The following is a 22,792-nucleotide window of genomic DNA, read 5'->3' as shown; positions in this document are numbered from 1 at the left end:
TTAAAAAAAAAAAAAAAAAAAGGCTCTGCTACTAAAAAGCTTGGAAACGAGGCTCTGATGTGATAGATTTGGGACAATCAGACTGGAGCCTGAGAGGCTCTCCTGCCTCCCAACTGCACGAGGTTTATCGGGCTATAAATAGCCAGGCTGCAGACTCTGAATCACATCTAAAAAGGGAACTGAGAGCACCTTCCTGACAAGCAGCCGACAGACGCACAGCCCAGCCGACAGAGGCCTGGAGACGCCAGCAGAGAAGCGCCAGCCACGGCCCAGGTGGCCCGGCGCGGGGCGTCTCCCTCCCGAGGGGCTGCGAGTCTGCAGCCGGTCCTTCAGGCGCTGTGGCCGCCCGGCCACCCCTCGGGGCAGGTGCAGGAGGCGATGGAGGCGGGCACGGCACCCAGAAGGGCGGTGATGACACCAGGCACGGGGCAGGCCAGGAGGACGGGGACCTGGACGGGGGCCCCACGAGTGAGGACAGACTCAGGACAGCCCACCGATTATTAGTACAAAGAACACGCGTGCACTCGGCTTGGCCCCGGTCCACCCAAGCCCCAGGAGGTGTATGAGAAGTGAGGGATGTGTAGCGACCCTTAACAGGCATTTCCAAAAGAGAACACTTTCTGGAAACAAGGTGCGTGGGAGGCCTGGCAGGAGCAGCTCGTCCCCAAGCTCGGAGTCCACCCTCGAAGGCCCGCGCCGCCCAGAGAAGCTCGGAAAGGCACCCGGACAAGCCAAGTCAGGGACACACCCCCCCCAGTTGCACCCAGACTGGGAGAGTCCAGGGGACCCTCAACTCACCCCAAAGAGCTGAGCTCTGGGGACGAAGACCGCCCGTCCTCCCGGGTCCTCCTGCCCTGGGCCCCGGGCCACCCCTCCATGCCAGGGATGTTAGGATGTATAGGGTGACAATTCAGTACTCTCCATGCTGACAGGATAAACCATCTACTCAGTACCTCATCAAGCCGGGTGACTCTTCCCAGAGCCCTGGCTCCCAGGAGGGCCGAGGCAGTAGCGGGGAGTCGGGGGGGTTCAGGCAGGGGAAGGGACAGGGTGCCGGCCCGGCGCCCAAGCTGGGGGACCAGGCAAAGCAGGCCCAGCTCACAGGAGGACGGAGGCGAACGCCAGCAAGTCAGAGCCAGAGTCTTTTAGGTTCAAAGCGCGCGGGGTCCACCTAGGACGCATCCGAAGCACGCGCAAGGACAGCACAGCACAGGGACACGTGCCGGGTGGCCGCTGCAGTTGCTGCTTCAAAGGGAGGGACTACAGTCACCACAGAAGCGCCCGAAGAGTCTGACAGAATTCACTGTCCACTCAGGGTAAAGGTTACAGTGAAACCAAGAACAGAAGGAACTTCCTTAATTTGAGAGAGATCATCTACCAGAAATTCCACATCTTGTGTACATCAGGCAGACTCTCTGATGAAGCAGGCCACAGAAGGGATGGCGGACACCCCCGCCAACCTGGCCGGGCGGCTGCGAGCCCAGGGAGGGCGCGAGCGCAGCTCCCACACCGGCCTCAGGTCTGACGCAGCTCCAACTCCAACAGGGCCTGTAACTGAACCTGGGATCTAATCCCAAACCTTATTTTTTAAAAACACTAAATGTGTAAGAATAGCCAAAACATTTTTGAAAAAGAACGAGAAACAAGAGAGCTGGCCTACTGGATATTAGAGCAAATTATGAAACGAGGGAAATTCCGACAAGGAGGCGTCAGGGAGGTGGGAACTCGAAGAGCAGGCTTTGTGACCAGCCATCCTGGGTAAAGTGGGGGGCGGTCCCTCCCTCCCGCTACTCCTAAAAATTACCTATGCAAGAACTGAATACTACAAATGAGACAATTTCACTGGCGTGTGGGATGCTGAACACGTGTGGGAAATTTTTATGGGCTGAAACCTGTGTTTCTACATGCTGCCCAGGAGGGCAGGCCAGATCCCTGAAGGCCCAGCCATCCTGGTCATTTTCTCCTTGCTTCCTGGCCCACATCTGCTAACCTGTAAGAAACCGAAGGGAAGTTCCTTATAAACAGGGCCCGAAACAGAGCTTGCATGAGGACCACTAGCCTTATGCACCGTCACGGCCTGGGGTTACTGACCCTGAGCAACGCTGGCTCACAGGACACTGACCACGGCCCAGTCCTCAGCCCGTGGAGACTGGGACCAATTCTCACCCCTTCTAGCAACACTGCAAAGGTTCCGGCCACTGCAGTACGATGAGAAGACGACATAAAACAGAGTTTGAAAAGAAAGTTGTAAAACTGTCTCTATTTTAGTAGCATGATCATTTATACAGAAAATTCTAAGGAATCTCCAGGATAACTACCAGAACTAACACAATTTTAGCAAGGCCAGAGGATACAAGATTAATAATCATTCGTAAGTAATTAATTAATAATATAATAAATAGCAGAAAACCGGAAAATGAAGCTTTTGTGAATTTCATTTATAACAGCTTCAAAAACTGTCAAACAGCAATGAGCTTATCCAAACCCCACAAACCTAAGACCTCTGCCCTGAGAACCACGAACACTGACGACAGAAACTAAGGAGAACGTAAATAAAAGGGGAGACACCACGCTCATGGATGAAGACCCAATACTGTTAAAATGGCCATTCTCCTGAACTGACCTATAGACTCAGAGCAATCCCTGTCATTGCTATCATAGGTTGTGTTGGTGGTGGTGACGTTCAAGACATTGACAAGCCTGTGATAAAATTCATATGGAAAGGCTATGAACCTGGACCACCCAAAGCAGTCTTGAAACAGAGGACCTGGGACTTCCCTTATCTGACGCCAAGACCTGCTTCACAGCTGCACAATTGAGACAGCCTGGTACTGAGAGGCTATCTGACTTTTCACAAAGACACAAAACTGATGAGGAAAGAAAAGTCTTTACAACAAATTGTGCTGGAACTGGAAAAAAAAAAAAAAAAAAAAGAAGAACCTGAACCAGGACTTCACACCACAGACAAACATTAATTCAAGATGGATTACAAACCTAAACGAAAAAGCCAAAACCGCAAAGTTTTTAGAAGAGTAGGATTTATCCGCCTGACTTGGGACTGGGCCATTTTCTTAAACAAGATGCACACTAGCCCCGTAAGGAAAAAAGACAAATCAGCCTCCTCAAAATTAAACTTCTGTTCATTAAAAAAAAAACTGTTAAGAAATTAAATAGGCAAGTCCCAGTCTGGGAGAAAATTATTTGCAAAACACACCTGACAAGACTGGTCTCCAGGACGGAGGAACTCCTTGAGCTCACCAATAAAGAGCCCAGCAAGAGCCTCGTGAAACAGACCCTGGGCCTCAGAAGGCGCCCCAATGGGCAGCAGCACGTGAAAATGCCCATCCACCATGACAACGGGCACCTCACGCTCAGCAGCTAGGACTGCAGGCACAGACGTGCCGGCACAGCCGCGGAGCAGCCACAACTCTCCCACGTTGCTGGGGGCGTAAACGTACAGCCACAGCAGAGAGACGTCTGGCGGTTGCTTATAAAACTAAACATACACCTGCCCTATGACCCAGCATTCCATTCCAAGTATTTACCCAAGAGAAATGAAAACATATGTCCACAAAAAGACTTGTAGAGAATGTGCATAGCAGCCTTATTCACAACAGCTAAAAAGAGAAAACAGACCAGGTGTCCATCCATAGGAAAGTGGACACCAAACGGTACGTCCACATAAAGAAACACTTCTCAGCAACAGAAGGGTGCAGACTACGGCTACACGAAGCACGGACGAGCCCAATGCCAAGCTGAGCAGAACCCAGACACAGAAAGAGCACATCCTACATGACTCCTTTTGTACGATGTCCAGAGCAGTAAAACCTAAACTCTGACCTGGAAAAGACCAGATGGCGGCTACCTCGGGGGCGGTCGGGACTGGGGAGGGGCGCGGGGCATTTCTGGGTGATGGTGATGGTCTGCGCCTTGAAAGGGATTCTGGTTGTACAGGTGTAGGCATTTGTCACAAATCACTGAACAGCACACTTAAGATCTGCATTTCACTGCGTGTAAACTTTACCGCAAAATAAAAACTAAAAAGAACCATAAGCAAATATTGAACTCCAGTGGAATTATTTGGGAGAAAGCGTGCTGAAGTCTGTAACTGACTTTGGAACACGTAGCTAAAACATGGGTTGGTGTTTGGATAGACAGATGAACAGACATGTGATAAAGAAGTGAGGTGCTCACTGTAAAACGTGGATGGTGGGCATAAGGACGCCCACTGTAAAATTCTTCCTACTTTTCCGTACGAAACTTTTCGTAATGAAATGCTAAGTAAAATCAACTTCGGAGATGTAGCTAAAGCTATATTCAAAGGCTGACATACAGCCTTCCATTCCTAAACAAAACATACAAAAATAAATACGCCACTAAAACAAACCTAAAGAAACCAAGAATGGGGTACTAAAACAATAGAAACTAACAATTTAGAAAACAGAAGAGTAGAAGTGACAACTAAATACAAGAACTCTTGGCATGGAAGAGACAAAATTAACCAGAAATTAGAGAAGGGGATACAAATAAAGAATGATAAACAGGATATTAAATAATGAGAAGCCAACAACTCTGCTAATAAATGTTGAAATCTGATTAGATTAGATGTTTTTATAGGAAAATGAGTGACCAAGACTAACTTAAGTAGTTAGAAAAAGACCAACCATCATGGAAGAAAACTTAAACGTCTTCAAAAAATTGTAGCCCATGGGCTTCCCTGGTGGCGCAGTGGTTGAGAGTCCACCTGCCGATACGGGGGACATGGGTTCATGCCCTGGTCCGGGAAGATCCCACATGCCGCGGAGCAGCTGGGCCTGTGAGCCATGGCCACTGAGCCTGCGCGTCCGGAGCCTGTGCTCCACAACAGGAGAGGCCACAACAGTGAGAGGCCTGCGTACCGCGAAAAAAAAAAAATTGTAGCCCAGGAACGTTCAGGGCCCCAGTGCTCCCGGCCTATTAACTTTTCCAAATCCATTTTACAAAGAATATTTTGCACAACTCCATGCTAGGGACTGTGAAAAAGAAGATGGATGAATGAATCATTTCCTTAAGAAACATCCAAAATGTGAAAGAAAACTTAAAATCAACAATTGTGGAAGAAACTGATAAATTTCTCTAAAAAATTAAAAGCATACAGTTTCTTTAAAACCATCAAGGAAAAAATAATGCAGAGGGCTTCCCTGGTGGCGCAGTGGTTGAGAGCCCGCCTGCCGATGCAGGGGACACGGGTTCGTGCCCCGGTCCGGGAAGATCCCACATGCCGCGGAGCGGCTAGGCCCGTGAGCCATGGCCACTGAGCCTGCGCGTCTGGAGCCTGTGCTCAGCAACGGGAGAGGCCACAACAGTGAGAGGCCCGCGTACCGCAAAATAAATAAATAAATAAATTTAAAAAATAATGCAAATCATGTTCTGTGTGAGAACATAAAGAAAAAACCATTTCAAATTAATTTTAAAAGTCAACAAAACACTAAAAAGACAACTGTAAGAAAAAAATTTCAAAACAATCTTCACAAGAAAATCTTCAGAAAAATTCAGCAGATATTCAGCATCAAGAAATATAAGTATCTTTTCCAAGCAAAATTAATAAGAAGAAATCCACCCCACAGACAGGTGCTCGGAAAGGAGGGAGCCACCAACCCCCGCAGAGCGGAGGCCCGGGGTCCCCGACCCCACCAGGTGGGTGAAGAGCCGCCTCTGCTGGGGACCCTGTACTGTCACACGCCCGGAAGAGGGCCTGGAGGGACACCCGCAGAACCAGAAAGTGGGAAATTTCGTAGGTATCATAAAACACCCGACCCGCACGCACTCCCTTTGCAATGCTTTCCACGGGAGAAGCAGCTTCCTGCGACGTTCCCGGTGGGGGAGGTTGGGATTGAGGCAAGACCTTATGGACACTTGTACAGGTGACAGGGCCAGCCCCTCCCCCCAACGGGGCCGCCTACTTGTCACATCGCAGGCCCCCTCCTCCAGGGCCCCAGACCACCCAAAGCGGGCTCCGAGCCAGCCCGGGACAAGGCCCCACCAGGGACAGGGCCCCACCAGGGACAAGGCCCCACCAGGGATAAGGCCGACCAGGGATAAGGCCCCGCCAGGGACAGGGCCCCGCCAGGGACAGGGCCCCACCAGGGATAAGGCCCACCAGGGACAAGGCCCCACCAGGGATAAGGCCCCGCCAGGGACAGGACCCCGCCAGGGATAAGACCCCGCCAGGGATAAGGCCAGGGATAAGGCCCCGCCAGGGACAGGCCCACCAGGGACAAGGCCCCACCAGGGATAAGGCCCCGCCAGGGACAGGACCCCGCCAGGGATAAGACCCCGCCAGGGATAAGGCCCCGCCAGGGATAAGGCCCCGCCAGGGACAGGGCCCCGCCAGGGACAGGGCCCCGCCAGGGACAGGGCCCCGCCAGGGGTAAGGCCCCACCAGGGATAAGGCCCCACCAGGGACAAGGCCCCACCAGGGACAAGGCCCCACCAGGGATAAGGCCCCACCAGGGACAGGGCCCCGCCAGTGACAGGGCCCCGCCAGGGACAGGGCCCCGCCAGGGATAAGGCCCCCGCCAGGGACAGGGCCCCGCCAGGGACAGGGCCCCGCCAGGGATAAGGCCCCACCAGGGACAGGGCCCCGCCAGGGACAGGGCCCCGCCAGGGACAGGGCCCCGCCAGGGATAAGGCCCCACCAGGGACAGGGCCCCGCCAGGGACAGGGCCCCACCAGGGACAAGGCCCCACCAGGGATAAGGCCCCACCAGGGACAGGGCCCCGCCAGGGACAGGGCCCCGCCAGGGATAAGGCCCCCGCCAGGGACAGGGCCCCGCCAGGGACAGGGCCCCGCCAGGGACAAGGCCCCACCAGGGACAGGGCCCCGCCAGGGACAGGGCCCCACCAGGGATAAGGCCCCCGCCAGGGACAGGGCCCCACCAGGGACAGGGCCCCGCCAGGGACAGGGCCCCGCCAGGGATAAGGCCCCACCAGGGATAAGGCCCCGCCAGGGACAGGGCCCCACCAGGGACAGGGCCCCGCTAGGGACGGGGGAGCTTACTCTGCAGCCACCTCTCGCGCCTCAGCTTCAGCTTCTCCTTCTTGGGCAAAACAGCCTTGGCCTTGGCACCTGCGGACAGAGAACACAGGGTGAGCAGGACAAAGCCAGGAGCCCAAGGTGTGCACACAGGTGTAGCTATTCAGGGTGCCCGGCCACCACGCCTGGCCCCGGCTGCGGGACACCAGGCCCCCCAGGCAGGGCCGCAGCACACCAGGCAGAGCGACTCCAGGCTGCCCCGCTCACTGAGCCTCAGCTGGTTTCCCCAGAGGTAACGCGGCTTAAGCCCAGGCCACGTTCCACCCGGGGCGCATTCTGTACAGGATCCGACTGTCCCGCAGATTCCCGAGCTGGTACAACACACCCATGGCGTCTAAGGAGAAACAGCGCAGAGACGAGCTCCGTCAGGGCGGCGCCCCGGTCAGCTGGACTTGTCAGTTCAGGATCCCCTGTAAACGCCCGTAACCCGTGACTCCCACGGGGATCTAACCCCTTTCCCAAGAGTCAGATCCCACACGCTGCGGCCGTGCCTGGAGCTGGCCTGCTTTCCTCCCCACTCACCCCGACCTCTCAGCCCAGCAGGAAGGGGAGGCGCAGGGCCGTCAGTCACCCTGTGCCAGGTCGGCGGGATGCGGGCGGGTGTGCAGGAGGGTGACGGGAGGGAGGGGCGGCATGGCAGGCGCCCTGCAGGCGTCAGCGGCCGTGGGACTGTGGGTGAGGGAGGGGATGTCCCCGGGCTGGCGCGGGGCCCAACCGCCAGTGGGGTGAGGGCAGCATGTCTGGGGCAGGAGCCTTAGCAAGGGCAGCAGCGGCAGGAGGCAGCAGAGGCGCCTCACACGGGAGCCTCGCACACGCCCTCAGAGATCCAGGGAGAAGTCCTCTCTGCCTTGCTCCTGATTCTGAAATAATTTCAAAAGAAAAAAGAGCCTACGACCCGCAGAGACTGACAGAACCGTAAGCGCATGCGGCATCTGAACGAGCGGCAGGCTGGCACGCTGGTCGGGACCCTCCCCGCGCCACCCAGGACCCCTGCCCAGCAGCCCAGGAAATGGGACCCGGCACGCTGACCCTGTGAGGCCCAGGGGACTGGGGAAGCTTCAGTCTCGCGGAGGCTGCAAGCCCGAGTACCGGGGAGCCTCCGGCCCAGGGCGGCCAACAGACGCTGCCCCCAGGGGCACGGGAGGGAACAAGCGGGAACGGGCACTGCGGGGCCAGGGCACCTCAGCATCCCACCAGGGACCCCGAGGGCATCTGGAGGCTCCAAACGCCCAACGAGCCCAACCCCCAAGGCTGGCAAAGCCCTTCAATGGGACAGTGAGGCGCCAGGCGGACCAGCCTTAAGAAGGCGGCGGTATCTGGGCAGGGCCACCACGTCCCCAGGGCTGCGGTCGGGGCTGCGTGAGGGCAGCACGGCTGCCCGGGGCGGTGCTCTATCCTGTCTCTGGACATCTCCAGGGCTGTGGAAGGACACGGATGTCCAGCCAAAGGAGGAGGGCCTGGCTCCACAGTGGCTTTAATGGAAGTTTTCAGACTCACAGGAGAGAGGGCCCTGTGAAGAGCCCTCGAGTGTCCTGACCCTGGCACTTCAAGCCAACCCCAGATGGGCCAGCGCCCACCCTCCGGACTCTGGGACAGCAGGCACAGGTGAGTCCCCAGGTGTCTGAGCCAGCCCTGTGGAAGGGTCCCGCCTGCGGACATGCTGCCATGCACCGAGTGCAAGCGCCCGACACACAGGGAGGCCAAACAACTGAAACGTCAGAGCTTGGAGCAGAGAAAAGTGTTTTGCTGGGCCAAGCGAGGAGACGGGTGGTTTGTGCTCAAAGACCCCAAACTGCCTGAAAGGCTTCAGCAAAGCATCCTTAAAGGCCCCGTGACAGAGGCGCGTGGCAGGGTACGTGATCAGCTCGTGCACAGCTCTCTGACTGGTGATGGTGAGGTAACAGGCTGGTTAACATGTGGCACCAGGAGGTCGGGGGCTACGTGCTCAGGGTCATCAAGTAGGTAATTTCTTCCTCTTAGTGGTGGTTTTTAGTACCTGAAAAGCTCAGGAAATATGCTCTGGGCGCTTCAGAAAGCAGCCACGGCAGAGGGCGCGCGGGGCCTGCCCACCCCCACGGCCCCAGTGGGTCCCGCTCGATTACAGACACACCCCGTGAGAACGGGCCATCCAGGCTGGACGGGGCACACTCAGGGGGACGCTGGCCAGCACCAAGGAGGAAGCGGCACCACGTCCAGCCTGTCCCGTCCGCTCCCTCCTGAAGCCTGCGTATCACTTCTCTCCATCCCAGCACCAAGCCCCCTCGGACTCAGCCCGGGACAGGCCAAAGACCAGTGTCCCCACTCAGAGGAAGGTTCTGGAATGGCAGGAGAGGAGAGGACAGAGCAGGTGCTCAGGCCACCCCACCTGGTGACAGGGGAGGAGCACCTGCCGGTGACCAGGCCTGGCCTCACCGACCTGAGAACACAGCTCCAGAAATCGCCACCCCCACGCAGGCGGCTCGGGGGGGCCTCTGTCCCTCCTAGTGGCCAGGAGGGCCTCCTGGCCAGTGTGTGGAGCACAGGACAGAGGCCCTCCGTGCACCTCGTGGGAGACAACCAGGGCTAACAGCGGGCCAACGTCCCCCCAGCGGGGCCCCAGCTTCGCTGAGCTGCCCACGTGAGGGGGCCTGTCTAGACAAGGAGCAGCCTGCGGCCCCTTCCCGGGCGGCATCAGCGCCCCCAGGTCAGGGAGCACCTGCGCACCGGGATGGGTCACAGACACACAGTCCACGTGCGGACACCGGCAGAGCTTTCACTTGTAATGTCGCTTCTCTCTCTTCTACAACGTGCACATCCTGCTTTTTCAACTATGAAATGTTGTATTTTACAGAAGTAATGTTAGCAGGAGGCTGGTCCCTAACTTCCAAGTTTCCGCCAGCGGCGTGCTGCACTGCAAGGAGGGGCCCCGTGGCCATTCAGTGTGGACGACTCGGCATCCACCCAGGCACTGGCTCAGCTGCCGTGGAGCCAGGAGCTCACACAGGAGCCCAGAGCTACCGCGGAGCACAGGCCGGTAGAGCGCCCGCCCTGCCAGCGCCGCACGCAAGCGCTCCCAGGGTCTGGACCCTGGCCCACCTGAGGCCTCCTGCACCCATGACCCGAACGCCAGCAGCACAGCACAGCTGGGGCAGGGGTACACAACACACCTACCGTGTCACAGCTCTGAGGGTCAGTGTGAGCCACGGCAGGGTACAGGCCCCACCTGTCATGCTGTCGCTGGCCAGTGCCCAGGGTAGACTCAGGCGGGCCAGTGTTCACTCGTGTCTGCCCTCAGAAGAATGAAGGGGGACCACCAGGGTGGGCCAGGCAGCTACTCTGCGGGACTGAGGGCCCAAGGTCCCACCTGTCAGTGGGAGGAGGACCACACCCCACTCTACAGCCAGGCCACTGGGGTGCCACAGAGGGGGGATGGTAACACCGGGAGCAGAGGCCCAGGCTGAGGCTCCGAGAGGGAAGCGCCGAGAGAGGCCCTGGAGCTGGGCAGGGAGACCCCTTGTCCGAAGGGACGCTCCAGCCACTGGCAGGGACACAGGGGGCTGCTGGGCCACTCCCATCGCCCACCCTGAGCCCAATAGCCCAGCGGGCATGGGCACTTAGCAAACGTTCACCACGCTACGTGGACTTCGCTTTTGCCCACGAAGACACCTCCTAAGGCCACCTGGCCTCCCCCGACGCAAGAATTCAGCCGCCCCAGACTTCCTGGGGGCGCAGTGCTTGAGAGTCCGCCTGCCGATGCAGGGCACGCAGGCTCGTGCCCCTGTCCGGGAAGATCCCACATGCCGCGGAGCGGCTGCCCCCGTGGGCCATGGCCGCTGGGCCTGCGCATCCGGGTCCTGTGCTCCACAGCGGGAGGGGCCGCGGCGGTGAGGGGCCCACGTACCCCCCCCCAAAAAAAAGAATTCAGCCACCCCTGCACTGGCACTGGTGGGACGGGCATGGGGGTTCTCACTGTTCAGCCCAGCATGGGAAGTGGGGCAGCGGGCGGAGGGCGAGTGCTATGATGTGATTTCTTTTGTGTTATAATTCCTACTCATCCCATGTGACACACACGTGAGCTGTGAAGACACGTTAGATGGTTCAAAATGGAGCCACAGTGGCCAATGTGGACCTCCGTGTCAGCTGTTCTGAAACGTCCGCTGCAGGACCGCGAGCGTCTTAGTGATGAACTGAGAGCATTACCTTAGATGAGAAGTTTGACGGGGCACATACGTCACTGAAACGGAAGAAACAACTGATAAAGCTAGACCCCCTTCCTGGGACAAACACTGTTCCTTGAAGAGACCCCTGAGCCCAGCAAGTGGAACCGACTCCACGCTACCGAGAGCTGTTCCAGAGGCGCTGCCCGAGGCCCCCCTGCTCAGCCGCGGGGACCTGCTGCCGGCTAAGATGCCGCCTCCTGCCCGAAGACTCCGGCAGTGGTCCGGCACCTCTCCTCTCTGACCACCTGTGTCCTGTGCTGTGCGCCATAAGCCGAGTGACCGTCCACCTCCACCCCCACGACTCTGACCTGCCCTTCCTGCTGGGCCCTGCAACAAAACAGCACAAGAACTGGGGTGCAGGGCACGCTGCGGGACACTGGGGTCCCTGTGCACCCAGCTCCTCGGCACCTTGGGCCCATCCACACACGCCTCCTCACAAGGCCACGCTGCGGCCAAATCCCCTGCACTTCCCACCAGCCGAGAGCCCGTCCAGAGCTGGGAAGAAGGCGCTGGGAAACACCCGGTCCTGCAAGCAGGAGGAGCGGCCCGAGGGCCCCAACCCTTCGCTCTCCAAACCCAGCAGGCAGGCTCCTCTGTGCCCTTCCCTGCTTCCGTCTGTCCAAAAGAACGGGCTCAACGCAGACAGAGCAAAGTGAGAAGAGCCCAGTAGTGGGGCCCTTCCTGTCCCCCAGCTGCCAGCAGGCCCAGAGCAGGGGCCCATGCATGCCTTCCATCCTCTGGTCGAGCACACAGAGCTCAGGCCCCGCTAGTCAAGGTGGCCCTGGAGACAGTGGGCACCCCTCCCAGGGCCTCCCCCCACGGTCAGGAAGCAAGCGCCCGGGCAGCACGCGGGGTGCTCAGAGCCTGCGGCCACAGAGGACGGCGGGCACCACGCACCACGGCCAAGACCAGGAAGGCATCCTCCAGCCCCCAGACCCGCAAATGCCGCTGCCCACCGGAGACCTCCAGGACTCCCCTCAGTGGCCTCAAGAGGCCAGGGAGGCCAAGGGGAGAGTGAACCACCCGTGGCCAAAGTGGGTCTCCACGGAGCAGCAGCTCCCTCCACGCCTTGACCTTCCTGTTCCTGTTACACTCGGGCCGGATGGACATGAGTAAAGCTTAGTAAAGCTCGAAGTGGATTATTCTGTCACAGCCCTGGCATCACAGCCCTGGCACCATAGCCCTGGCGTCACAGCCCTGGGGTCACAGCCCTGGCATCACAGACCTGACTTGAGAGGCGGGGCAAATCCCTCAATGGGGAGCTGCATCAGAAGTCCCTAAAGACAGCCTCTGGGAAGCGCTCGGTCCGCCTGCACCCCAAGGTCGGCCCTCCCAAGCCTCCTCTCCTCCTCCAGGCAGGACCCGCTCCAGGTCTGGGCTCAGCCTGGAGACGCAGGGACGCAGCTCTGCTGCCCTCTGTTGAGCACCTGCGTCGGAGGAAACCGAGTCCCGGAGGAAACCGCAGCGGTTGGCCAACGGGGGGAAGCTCAGGCCGCAGGGAAAGGGAAGGTCAGGGCAGAGCTCTCTGCCTGGGTGGGGGAAGGGAGCGTCTTAGCAGCGCAGCCCACAGGACATGAAGGCAGGTGACCCCAAGGCCAAGTCCCTCCACTGGGGCCTCGAGGCCTGCTTGTCCACTCACCACGGTCTCCTCCCCAACCTCTTCCACCCAGAGCCCCCGCAGACGCGCTGCCACTGCCACGTCCTCCCTCCTGTCCTTCTGCTCCTGTGTCCCTAACCAAGCCCGTCCTCCACCCACTCACGTCCCCGTTTGAGTCCAGGGGCCAGGACTGCCCAGCCCAGGGTACAGGCAAACGACTGGCAACAGCGCAGGTGCTTTACCTGAGCACGGAGTGGGCTTGTTTCCCGCAGCACCACAGCACAGAGAACACAGAACTGGAGGGCGGTGCTCTGTGCGGGGCAGGATGCGGGAGCCCGGGGTGGGGGGGGGGGGCGCCCCGCCCTCCACCTGCCCTCCAGTCCGGATGCGGAGGAGCTGAGGCTGCTCCCTTGCAGGTGCAGATCTGTGGGCAAGGCTCAGGGCGAAGCTGAGTTCTGCTGCTGGTGGGGGGCGGGGAGGCCCATCACTGCAGAGCCCAGTGGTCCCCCCACAGGAAACTCAGAGCCCCTGCCTGGAATCAGAAGGAAAACTGGGGGGCAGACCTGGTCCCAAAGGCTCCCGGAGGAAGTTAAAGAGATGCCACCAGCAAGCCCCACCCTCCTGCCCCCCCCCCCCCGGGGTCGACCAGGCCCCACTGCATCCAGGCTGCAGGGCAGGGTGTGAGCGCCGGTCTGCACTGGGAGGGGAGTCCAGCAGACATGCGTCCACCCCGGGGCGGGGAGCGGGGGAGACCCACAACCAGGCTCCTCTGGGACCACATGGACCACACAGGCACAGTGGCCAGGGACGCGGGGAGCAGTGCTATTTGCGCCTCAGCCCAGGGCAAGGACGTGCTCATCCAGGCAGACAGCGCCCTCGCCGTCACGGCCCAGCAGGTCACTGAGCAGAGCCGAGTCACCGGATGCCACTTTCCACATGACCTGCCTCTGCCCCGGGCCACCGGTCCCAGCTCAAACCCGGGGGAGTCACAAGGCCCATAGCCCAAGAGATCCAGGGCACTGGCCAATCAGGAGGCAGGTCTGAGGAACCCCAAAACGCAAGAGCAGCTGGAGAGGGCGGCGTGGGTATGGTGAAAGACACCTGCCACCGGGAACCAGGGCGCCTCAGCCAGCAGAGGGCCTCGCTCAACGGGACACGTGGCCGATTACTCCTCCAGCATCACCGGGCACTTACGGAAGCCAGGCCCAGGTGCCGTTCCCCACTTTCCATGTTTACTGACTCATCTGAACCCCAAAGCAGGCGGCACTGAGGACGCAAGGACCAGTATCACCCCGTTACAGGTAAGCAGCCAGGGGCCAGAGAGCCAAGTGCCCCGCCCAAGCCCTCAGCTGCGGCTCCAGAGCACACGCCCCACAACCACCATGGCCCACCCACTTCCTCCAGTCCCTGGGGACTCTGCCAGCCGCAAGGCCGCAGAGCTCACAGCAGCCAGCGCTCTGCGCCCTGGAGCCCGGGCCCTCTCCTTCTGTAAATCTTCTTTAATTTTCTGTATATTATGACACTCTGACATCCTTAATAAAAACAAAACAAAACACCTTTCTGGCTGCAGAGAGACTGCTTTCTGCGGGCTTTGATGAGCCTTTTCCTGAGCTGCTCTCTCTCCTGGTCACAGCCCACAGACCACCTCAGAAAAGAAAATAAACCCTTCCTTCCTCCTCTCCCTGTCCCCCTCCACACCCTGTGCTTTTCAGGCCACACCACCCAGATTTTAAGTGCCCCCTCTGATGGGAAGTGACGTCTGCTCTTTCTGGTTGGCCATGCTCTCCGGGCAGCCAATGCTGTGGGAGGCGGCCTGGAATTTTGTAAAACCCCTCAGATTTAGCACGAAGGCTCAGGGGTAACTGAGGTCTGCCTGCCGCACACTGAGACAGTCCCACAGATCAGGACCGCAAGGGCTGATCAGGAGATCTGGATGACAGCCCATCACAGCTCAGGACCGAGAGGAGATGGGGGCTTCTATGCTCCTGCAGCCGCGAGGCAGGACCCACTAGGCCCTGGGCCAGTGTCCTGAACCTGGCAGCATCAGAGACCCCTGGAGGGGGTGTGAAAACAAGGTTCCGCAGGTCTGGGATGGGACCCCAGGGATGCTGGTGCTGGCCAGAAAAGCCATCAAAACTGCCCGGTACACAAACCGTAAGAGGACCAACGAACACACAGAAAGTTGTTTGATCATGTGGGTCCCCAAAGGGACCTGAGAGGCCATGGCTCCGGCCCCCCCAGGCACACCCTGCCCGCCCAAACGACGGCAAGTCCCTGCGGCACCCGCCATGGGAAAGCACTCAGGCAGGTCACGCAGCCAGAGCAGCAATGTGCTCTGCGGAATCATCCCCAGAAACAGCAGGCGAGCCTGAGGGCTGGGAATACGGCACCCACACACACCACTCTGGATGTCAGCATCACTGTGGGCTGGAGGCAAACAGAATCCGCAGGTGCAGAAAGAAGCCATCCAGAACTGCCCTATCTGACCAAAAACAGAAAATTCTGAAATGAGGGCCACCACACATCCCCTCTTCCGAGGAAGTCTCATGGCCACGAGGACACCAGAGCCGGCGCCACATGGGCCTGCGTGAACCTTCCTCTATGTATTCACCACCCCCCCGAAGTTTGCCCTCGGAAGCCCACAGCATCACTGCTCTTCGCTAAGATGCTACAGAGCCCCAAGTCCTCACCACCACTTTGAGTTACTCATCACTGAGGTTTCTCCCATGTGATGTGACCTGCACACAGCAGTAGTTTGTTTTTCTCTTGCTACTCTCTCTCTGTTAGTCTAACTTGCAGGGTCCTAGCCAAGAACCTAGGAAGGTAGAGGGGAGAAGGTTTCCCTCCCTACAGCCTCAACATACAAGGAATGGCAAGGAGATTTCGATAATCTCCCCAGTGAAATAAAAAAAAATCCAAAGCAGTGATGCAAACAACATGACCTCATGAGAGATGCCTGATGTAAGCCATACCTGTGAGATAACTACAGCTTACAACCGCAACAGCTGTTTACAAACTTAGATGGAAACCCTAGAAGCCCTGCCCCGGAGGCCAGGGTGCTCCCCACAGGGCTACAGACGCTTCTGTTCTCAACGGCTCATCTGTAAACGTGCAGCTCACGTGTGCGGCATGAAGCTTCTCTCCAGGAAGCGGTGGCGGTGTGGCCACCCAGGGCAGGAGAGCCGCTCCTCTCCTCCAGGAGCAGCCCAGACGGGACGCTGGAGCTAGGAACACCACAAAGCCCCAAGCAGGGGAGGTGCAGGAGGAAAGGAGACCTCCCCCACGTGATGAGCACGTGAAGGAAAAGGGGAGCGGGGGCTGCCACGCACCCTTGTTCCCACCTGGTTCTGACTGAGGCAAGCACGAGGATGGGAGACTCTTTTACTTCGTTTACCTGAAATAAGGAATTACCACTGATCTGTTGAGGTGTGATAATGGCCTTGTAGGCGTGTTTACGTCTTTTCTTCTAAGAGCTCTTAAAAATCCTTACTAAAGAATTCTTGAGGGAAATGCTGTTTGTTTCAAAATAACCCAGTACTGTGTGTGCTGAAAACAGAGGATGGGCACATGGACTGTCTTATACCATCTTCTGCTTAGTACATCCTTAAAATTTTCCACTAATAAAACAAATCTCTTCGAAGTGCACAGGTGCACCTGCAGTCTGCTCTGACCCGTGCCCGCGAGCACGTGGAAGCGGGCCTGGCGCCCACCCCTGAGGTCCGTCCTGCCTGCTCTCACCTCTCCTGACGGAGGCGCTGCTCCTCGCGTCCACGTCCAGCTTCTGCACCAAGGCGCTGGGGTCTATCGTGGTCCCGGCAAACACACTGGCATTCATGAAGGCCCACTCCTGAAATGGAAACAGAGGAGACCTAAGACCTGCTTCAGAGTGGCTTCAGAGACCCCTCGGCGAGGGCCGGACCCCGGCTTTTCCAGAGCGGGAGCTGGAGAGGAGCCCGAGGCCACCCCAGCTCAGACCCCAGAGCTCTCAAGCCACATCCTTTCTGCAGCCTCAGTTCACCACCCAGGCCTGGATCCTGGTTGCGGGACCCTTTGAGACCAGATGCAGGATCAGTAATGATTATGAATTACACCCTCAACACTCAGAAGCCCTTGTGAGAGGAACCAGGTTTCCCCCCAAACCTCCCACCTTCCTACTGTCCCTCCCGTTTCACAGCCACTGTTCCATCTCAGCAATCTCACTGTCTCCCAGCCCCATTCATCCCACATCAAGATTTCAAAATCCTCCAGGTCACCCTGCCCATCACACTGTGCTAACCCAGACCCCGTCTCCCAGGCCTGGCCGGCTCATTCGGGTCCAAGCTCCAGGACAGGGGCCTTGGAAGGGGCGTCAATAACACGGGGGCATAGGCACAACCTCTGAGCAGACACTGGCCGGGCAGCAGGCCGCCCTGGCCCGGGGGCAGCTTCCAGGAAGCGGCGCCATGGCAGGCTGGAGGTGGTGTGAGCGGAAGGCTGCACTGGCTCAGGAGTGGCCAGAGAGAACGGCAAAGCCACTAGTCCCTGTGAAGGCGGGTCAAAACGTCAGCTCCCTGAACTATGAGAGCAGTCTCCCAGCCACACACACGTATCCAGCGGTAAAGGGCAGAGATCTCTGTGGCCACGGGGGCTTAAGCACAGTCGGACCAGTAAGAGGCTTGTGCTGACCCAGGCTGCCAGGCTGAAAGATAAAGACAAGAAACAGGAGCAGGGAGATGGGAGGCCGCGCACTGGCAGAGAGCGGACCCTGAGTCACACGGCAGCCCGGAGCCAGGCCCGTGAGCAAGTAACTACCAGGTACACAGCACCAAGCCCCCGCAGCGCCACCACGCGCTGCCTAAGACATCCGGTTTTCAACAACAACAGAGCGGGGACTGTGCAAAGAAACTGGGGAGCAAGACCTAGGCAACAGAAGCTGCTTCTGAGGGGCCCACGTGTTGGACCTGGCAACAGCCTCAGAGCGGCCACTGCAAATGCTGAGGAATAAAAGAGACCCTGTCTAATGAACCACAGGAAAGTATGCTGACAACATCTCACCCAACAGAGAGCGTCAGGAAAGAGACAGAAACCATTCAAGAACAGAAGTCTTAAATACGCTACCAGGATATACTGCACAACACGGAATATAGCCCATGTTTTATAGTAACTATAAATGGAATATAGCCTTTAAAAATTGTGAATCACTATGCTGTACACCTGTAACCTATATAACATTGTACATCAACTATACCTCAATTTTTTAAAAACAGAAAAAAATAAATAAAATTACAGCAATCAATTCAGTGTGGCGTTGGCATAAGGATATACAAACAGATCAACAGAACATATTAGAGTCCATAAATGGACCCACACATATATGGTCAATTGATTTTTGACAAAAGTTCCAAGATAATTTAATGGAGAACTCCAATAAATTATGTGGAAACAAAATGATATTTATATGGGGAAAAAAATGATTCTCAACTCCTACTGCATACCGTAACAAAATATATATACGTTTTTTATAATACATATTTTAATAATATATATATAAGTAAATAAAATTCTGGAGTAAAAAAGTACATTAATCAAAACAAAGAATTTCACTACAGAGATTCAAAAGTAAATCTAAGCTGGCAAAGGAAAACAATCAGTGAATATGAAGAAAGATCAATAGAAATTGTACCATATGAAGAAAAGACGGAAAAAGAATAGAGCTTCACAGAAAAAAATGAATAGAAATAACCTTACACAACAGCCTTGCAGAAGAACAAATAGAGCCTCAGAGCACCATTCAGCGTGCCAACCTACGTACATGTAACGGAAGCACCAGAAGAAGAGAGACAGAACAGGGCAGAAAAAGTATTCGAAGAAATTATGTCTGAACACTTGCCAAAGCTGATGGAAAACTCTAACCTATACATCCAAACTCAATGAACTTCAAGTAGGATAAACAAACTCCAAACAGAACAAGCACAGAGATCTACACCAAGACACATCATAGTCAAAACGTTTAAAGGCAAAGAGAAAATCTTGAAAGCAGCAAAAAATGACTCATCACATACAAGGGAACCCCAATAAGATTAACAGCTGACTTCTCATGAGAAGCAATGGAGGCCAGAAGGCAGTGGGATAACATAAAAGTGGTGAAAGACTATAGTCAACCAAGAATTTTATATCCAGCAAAACTATCCTTCAAAGATGAAGGTAAAATAGACAGTCCCAGATAAACTAAAGCTGAGAGAATCTCTTGCTAGTAGACCTGCCTTATAAGAAATACTAATAAAGTTTTTTAGGCTGAAAGCAAATGATACCAGCTTGCATACATAACAATAACAGCACAAGGGGATAAGAGGGAATAGAGTTAAACAGTAGTGAAGATTCTGTCTTTCACTTGAATTAAGATGTAAATACTGATGTACATCGTGAGCCCCATGTCAACCAGCAAAGGACACCCACTGACAAAAAGTCTCTCCATGACCAAACTCTGCTCAGACTCCCCTGAGCTTTTCAACTAAACCTTGACTTTTCACAACACCAAAAGCACAAGCAACAAGAGAAAACAAGACAAACTGGACCTCATCAAAAGTAAAAACTTTGTGCTTCCAAGGACAATATCAAGAAAGTAAAAAGACAACCCATAGAAGTGAAAAAAACATGTGCAAACCATATATATCTGATAAGGGCTTACTATCTAGAATATATAAAGAACTCTGACAATTCAACAAAAAGACAACATAATTTTTAAATGGGCAAAGGACTTGAATAGACATTTCTCCAAAGATATACAGGCAACAAGCCCATGAAAAAAATCCTCAACATTATTCATTAGCCCTTTGGGAAATGCAAATCAAAACAATGAAATATCACCTCACATCCAGCAGGATGGCTATAATCAAAAAGACAGACGATAACAAGTGTTGGTGAGGATGTGGAGAAACTGGAACCCTCATTTACTGCTGGTGGGACTCTAAGATGGTGCAGCCATTGTGGAAAGTAATCTGGCAATTCCTCAAAAAGTTCAACATAGAGTTCCATACATCCTAGCAATTCCACTCCATGCAGCCACAGAAAAATCTGTACACAGCAGTATTATCATGACAGCCAAAACTTTGAAACAACCTAACTATCCAACTTATGAATGGATAAATAAAATGTGACATAGTCTGGTATACCAATACAATGGAATATTTTTCAGCCATGAAAAGAATAAAGACAACAAAGAAATGGATGCTACAAAAATAGTACTATAAGGATGAACTGCAAAAGCATGCCCAGTGAAAGAACCCTGACACAAAAGGCCACATATCGTATAATTCCATTTGTATGAAACATCCAGAAGAGGCATATATATACAGAAAGCAGATTCACAGTTGCCAGAATGACTGATAATAAGTATGGGGTTTCCTTTTAGGGTGATGAAAATATTCTGAAGTCTGTAGTGATGGTTGTGCAAATCTGTGAATATACTAAGAAAAAAAAAATTCCATTAAATTGTACACTTTAAATGGGTGAGTTTTATGACATGAATTCTACCCCAATAAAGTTTTTATGAAAACCAGGGCACTGATGCAGATCCTGGGTTCAAACATCAGCTCCTCCATAAGCAGCTGAATGTCCTTGGTAATTTACTGAAACTCTCAGCTTTTTCCTCATTTCAGCAAAATGAGGCTTGGGGCTGTTATGAAGAAGTAAAGTGCCTGGCACACAGCAAGTGCTTAACAAACACGGCTGCTCTCTTGAGCATTACTGATCCAAAGCCACAGTCCCCACAAACCAGCAAGATTTTGTCCACTGTCCGGGTGCTAGCCCCTTGGTTACGAACACCAGTAAATGCTTCCAGGAAGCTCCAGGGTCAGCACCTGGATAAACAAAACATGGTCTAACCAAACAGTGGAACACCGTTCCACCACAAAAAGGAATGAGGCACTGATATACATCATACAACCCGCAAGAGCGCTGAAAACGCTATGCTAAGTCCAAGAAGCCAAACGCAAAGGCCACGACTCCATCCATAGGAAATGCACCGAACAGAGGCAGAAAGATCAGTGGTTGCTTAGGGCTAGGTAAGATGGGGGGACGGGGGGGACTGCTACAGGGTACAGGGTCTCTTCAGTTTGCTCTTCGTTTTTTCCGTTAATCCTGGGAATTCCCTTTCCTTTCCTCGGAGCACAGCTACGATGCACAGGCATTTCTGCCATTTTCGCGCAGCATTTCTACACGTGGGGATGGGAGGTTTCTGGTCCTCCCTCGCAGAACTCCAAACGCGGAGCAAGTCAACGCCTCCCAGGCCGTCGCGCACTTGAGCAGCCGAGCCTCGGGGCCCACGGAGACCACGACACTTCGCGGACCAGGAAGGCCCGCTGGCCGCGCGGTAAACTCCGCCGAGTCCCAGGGCGGTCCTGGGGTCGCGGGGACCCTTCGGGGGCGACAGAGGGGCGCCCACAAAGCACGCGGGGCTGGAGCCGGCCCGGGACTCCCGAGGCCGCAAAGTGTGGAGCCCCGACCCCGGCCCGCGGCCCCCTTCCCCCACCCGCAGCCCTTCCCCACTCCCACGGCCCGCGGTGTCCCCAGCTTACCTTCCCCCCGACTCCGCCAGTCGAGGCCTGCAGAGAGGCCGCCTCCCGGGCGGGGGGCGTGGGGCCGGGCGCGGCCTCCCCCGTGGGCCTCACGGCAGCCTTGTGCACCCGGGACCGCAGGCCCCTCACTTTCCCCATGTCCGCGGCGGAGACCCACAACCGGCCGGAAGCCGAAGAGCACACGCGGCAAAGGCTGCCGGAAGCCGGTCCTTAGCTCTGGCGGCCCGGTGGAAACAAGAACAGTTGCGGCTGGAGTCCGCCATCCTGCCCGCGCCGGCCGCGAAGCGCCAGAGAGGAGTAAGGCGGGGCCGCAGAGGGGCGGGGCTGCGGTGTGGGGGCGGGGTCGCGCTCCTCGTCCCGCCTTGGGCTCCGCCCCGCCTCCCGGGGCAGGTGTGACTAATTGCTGGAATCACGCAGCCTCCCTGTGATCTGGAGAATGATGGTTACAGCGCTGGAGGGGATCAAGGTTGTTGAAATACACGAGTGTGCTTGCTTGTGCCTGTCAAAAACGCCCTGCGGGGAGGAAGAGAATCGGAGGACTGGGGAACCCCTAAAGGAAACCCCATACTTAGTAAAACACCTCAGAGACATCAGGCCAGGATTTATAGGGGCGACTTCACAGAACGGATCTGGGCTGGGGCCAGAGAGAAATGTCCCTGGAAGAAACCCCAGAAGCCAGCTCTCAGACTCGGCACCCCGACTCTGTCAGTGGCTCTGCTATCACCACTGCCTGCCCAGGGCCAGGTTGGGTGTCTGACCAGCGCCTGCCAGACCAGCTTCCTTTGGCTAGAACCTGTTTCCTGGCTGTGACCCAGACTAGTGGAACTTCTGGGGAGACTTTCTGGAGCATGGAGAAGGCCAAGCCCACCACCCACTCGTGTCCCCACTCATCTGGTGGCACCTACAACTTCCTTAAGGGGTGTCACGAGTCATTCTCTGGTTCCGCCAGACCTAAGGAGAACACAGAGGTAATGACTGCCCGGTACATGTGCTGCCAGGGTGCATGCAGCCAAAGGCCTGCTGGGCGGCCTCCATTTCAGGGTCTGCTTTTTGCATTTTCTGTACAGCCCATGCTTTCTCAATAGAAGGAAAAGAACGTCCAACTGCTGCAAAATGGATCTGTTATGAGTTTTTTAAATCCTGGGGCCCGTTCCCTCTCTTTCCCTTCATCCCTCTGCGTGACCAGGCCACACCCTGCTACCCTGACACTTTCATCTGCAGCCCCGACCTCTCTCTGGGTCTCCACCTGAAATTCAGAGAATCTTACAGTGGAATTCTTGGTTCCCATCCCAACCTGCCCCCACTACCCGGGCAGTATATTCCCCTTCAGAAGAAATGGCACGGGCACTCACACAGCCGCCCAAGCC

The 22,792-nt window shown here is 56.0% G+C and overlaps 1 protein-coding gene across 2 annotated transcripts in view; it reads right to left on the bottom strand.

Moving 5' to 3' along the window:
* Positions 1–21,694, bottom strand: part of SLX9 (SLX9 ribosome biogenesis factor) — a 29,035-nt gene extending 7,341 nt beyond the window's left edge. For both annotated transcript variants that reach the window (XM_082655524.1, XM_082655525.1), the window contains exons 1-3: positions 21,426–21,694; positions 16,609–16,717; positions 7,039–7,107 (exon numbers count right to left, since the gene is read on the bottom strand). In XM_082655524.1, coding sequence (XP_082511650.1) covers positions 7,039–7,107; positions 16,609–16,717; positions 21,426–21,563 — 316 coding nt within the window. In that variant the 5' untranslated portion in view covers positions 21,564–21,694. The remainder of the gene's footprint in view (positions 1–7,038; positions 7,108–16,608; positions 16,718–21,425) is intronic.
* Between the last annotated feature and the right edge of the window lie 1,098 nt (positions 21,695–22,792).

The sequence above is a fragment of the Grampus griseus genome (assembly GCF_964374135.1).
Source record: "Grampus griseus genome assembly, chromosome: 5".
NCBI classification, from domain to species: domain Eukaryota; kingdom Metazoa; phylum Chordata; class Mammalia; order Artiodactyla; family Delphinidae; genus Grampus; species Grampus griseus.
This window is presented reverse-complemented; position numbering and strand designations above follow the sequence as displayed.